General features: G+C 63.8%; 1 protein-coding gene across 1 annotated transcript in view; it reads left to right on the top strand.

Moving 5' to 3' along the window:
• The window catches only part of HMCN2 (hemicentin 2), a gene marked incomplete at its 5' end in the record, with an annotated part of 136,452 nt that overhangs the window by 50,844 nt on the left and 82,415 nt on the right, over window positions 1-3,193 (top strand). Inside the window, 4 exons of the mRNA XM_029921060.1 lie at window positions 17-205; window positions 731-826; window positions 967-1,094; window positions 2,691-2,835. Of these exons, the coding sequence (XP_029776920.1) occupies window positions 17-205; window positions 731-826; window positions 967-1,094; window positions 2,691-2,835 (558 nt within the window). The remainder of the gene's footprint in view (window positions 1-16; window positions 206-730; window positions 827-966; window positions 1,095-2,690; window positions 2,836-3,193) is intronic.

Here is a 3,193-nt window from a genome sequence, read left to right as displayed (position 1 = left end):
GGTCACCTCCCTGCAGATGCGCCCCAGCTGATGGAGCTGCCCCGCGATGTCACCGTGGAGCTGGGGAGGAGTGCCCTCCTGGCGTGCCGGGCCCTGGGCCGCCCGCCCCCGCTGGTCACCTGGCGCCGTGCAGATGGCCAGCCACTGGGGCCCGGGCGGGGCCGCAGGACCGGGCAGCCTGACTCAGGAGTGCTGTTCTTTGAAAGTAAGAGACTGGGGGCTGGCAGAGGATGGGCAGGGGAGACAGGATGGCTTCTGTCACGCTAAGCGCCTCCCCAGGCTAGGAGGCTCGGGAGCAGAACGCCTGGCATTGACCGTGGGTGAGGCTGACACGGGCTCATAGTTTGGCCGACTGACTCTGATCGAGTCCTCCTCCTGCTCTGAACCTGCCACAGTCACGACAGTCACAAAACCTGCCTCCTGCGTTTCATCCCAGGCCAGTCCCAGGCTTGTCACGTGGGTGGGATCCTGGCGTGACGTCACCCCCCACCCCCGCCCCATCACACCGCGAGGTGCTGGGATTCACACATTTTCCCTGTTCTGCAGATGAGCACTGGGCCAGGGTGGGGGGGGCTTCCTGCCCTCCCAAGGCCTGGCTGCTTCCCCTCCACCCTCCTACCTCACCCCTGTGGGGCCGGCCTGTGCCCAGGGCTGCCTGCCCGGGGGTGGGGGGCGGGGGCTGGAGCAGTGGCGGCCTGGACAGTCAGGCCTGCCTCTTTCTGCCCCTCAGGTGTGGTCTCCGAGGACCAGGCCCTGTACATCTGCGAAGCTCAAAACGTGTTTGGGAAGGTCCAGGCGGAGGCCCGGCTCATTGTGACCGGACACGGTTCGCTTGTGGATCTGGGGAGGGGGTTTGGTGGGGAGGCCGGGCACCCCCGGGGAGGAGAGGGGGCAGTGGGGTCTCTGTCCCCGAGATGACCATCCTTGGGGATCTCGTGTGACCGTCACCGGCTCCTGTCCCCACAGCCCCACCGCAGATCGCCAGCAGTGCCCCCACCGTCCGGGTGCTGGAGAGGCGTCCCGTGTCCCTGCCCTGCGTCATCCTGGCGGGGCGGCCCACCCCGGAGCGGCGCTGGCTCAGGGCCGGCCTGCCGGTGAGTGCTGGCGGGGGCCGGAGCGGGCCGTCATCCCTCGGCCTCCGCTTTGCTCTTTTCTCTGCTTGGAACGCGCTCTTCCTTCCTCCCTCTCTTTCCTGCCTCCTTCCAGAAACATCTCTGGTACATGTGCTGATAGCATCCATCATGCGCCCAAGTCCTGCCAAGGTTTCTGTGGCTGCCGGTCCCTCCCCGGGAGCCGCAGAAGGACGCTGTGCTCCCTTAGCGCCGAGGCTGAGGAGCAGGAATTTAGGGGGCACAGAGGCAGTGGCTTCACCCCCACCCCAACTCTGACAGGTGCAGGGCAGGGTGTGGCCTGTGCAGTTTAATATCCACCCTGCCGACGTAGCTGGGCACGTGGTGGCTGCTTTATCCGCTCATGTGGACTTGGTTTGCTTTATTTTTTTCTATTTCTCCTCTCGTGGCCACTCCTTCTTTACCCCTCCCGCTTCCTCAATTCCTGGGCCCTGGCCTCAGACATCCTGGTCCTTGTGCCCTTGAGGCCATTCAGAAGTGCTCTCACTGCAGCAGATGAGAGACCTCGGGAGGCTGGCTTTCTGCTCCTGCTGCCCTGGTCCCGGGCCCTGGCGCAGGGCAGACGGGGCCCTGCCCCGCCAGCGTGCAGGCTTTGCAGAGTCTGGTCATGCTGACGGCTCAGTCTGCAGCCTGTGGGATTAGACATGACCCCGAGGAGGACCCTGCCCGGGGGTGTGAGCTGCGGCGGTGAGGAGCCTTCCCAAGTAGAATCTGTGGGCAGGTGCAGAAAGAGGGCCCGGGGCATCGCCGATGCCAGGCCAGGGAGCGGGTGGAGATGCGGAGTCTGTTTCAGCTCAGGGTCACACCGGGTGGACGCGTGCCCGTCGGGCTGCCCAGTGCCGCAAGCAGAGACCCCCCCCCTCCAGCTTGCTCAGCCCAAGGGGGCCTCGTACCAAGACAGTTCAGGGGCGGTGCCTGGACCGAGTGCCCGGTGTGCAGCGGGCTCATGGGCCAGGGACAAGGATGCTGAAAGAGGGCTTGCACCTATTGGAAAGGTTTTCAAAGGACCCCTCACCAAAGACAGACTGGCTAGACATCTTTACGAAGGTTACCCCGGGCACCCTTCTGCACCGGTGCTCCCTGGTCCCCGTGGGGACAGATCTGGGCTGCCACCAGGAGCCACTGTCTCTGCTTCTGTCTCTGGGACCACATCCGATGTGGCCACACCTCTGTTCCCCTGTGACTCTGTCCTTCCCCTGCGGGATTTTGTCCCTCCTCTGGGCAGCCTCAGTGTGAAGGGCCTTGGAGCCCCACCCCCTACTCGGCCAAGGCTCTGGCCCCAAATCCGTACTCTTGGGAAAGGCTCCCGCCAGCCCACTTATCCGGCTGGCCGTGGGAGAGTGGGGTTGGAGCTGTGCCCGGGGTCAAGGTCACCTAGCCCTGAGGGTCTTCGGGGGCGGAGGAGACTCGAAGAAGGGGAGAGAGTTCTCCAGACCCCTGGCCTCTCGGTCCAGCTTGCTCCCCGCTGGTCTGGCGGGCAGTGTGGTTTCCAGACTGTTCTCTCTCACCGGGCTCCGTGAGGGGCTGCAGTTCAAGCTGGGGCTTCCTCACCCTCACCAGCTCCCGCCTGGCAGCCGGCATTCGGTCCGGGCAGATGGCAGCCTCCACCTGGACCGGGCGCTGCAGGAGGACGCGGGGAGGTACAGCTGCGTGGTCACCAACATGGCTGGCTCTCAACACAGGGACGTGGAGCTGGTTGTCCAGGGTGAGTCCTGGGGGGGCGGGGCAGGGGTGCAGGGGGGATGGGACTGGGAAGATGCGTGAGAACTTGACCTTCACCTTTGTTAAAAAAATTGCACAAGGGGCGCCTGAGGGGCTTAGCCGGTTAGGTGTGTGGCTTCGGCTCAGGCCTTGATCTTATGGTTCGTGGGTTCAAGCCCCACATCGGGCTCCGTGCTGACAGTTCAGAGCCTGGAGCTGCTTCAGATTCTGTGTGTGTGTCTCTCTCTCTGCCCCTCTCTTGTTTTCACTCTGTCTCTAGAAATGAATAAACATTAAAAATTTAAAAATCATGCACAAATAGGGGCACCTGGGTGGCTTACTCAGTTAAGCATCCGACTCTT

Source organism: Suricata suricatta, chromosome 13 (assembly GCF_006229205.1).
Source record: "Suricata suricatta isolate VVHF042 chromosome 13, meerkat_22Aug2017_6uvM2_HiC, whole genome shotgun sequence".
In the NCBI taxonomy this organism is placed as follows: Eukaryota; Metazoa; Chordata; class Mammalia; order Carnivora; family Herpestidae; genus Suricata; species Suricata suricatta.
Note: the sequence above shows the minus strand (reverse complement) of the source record. Positions and strands in the feature narration are given on the sequence as shown.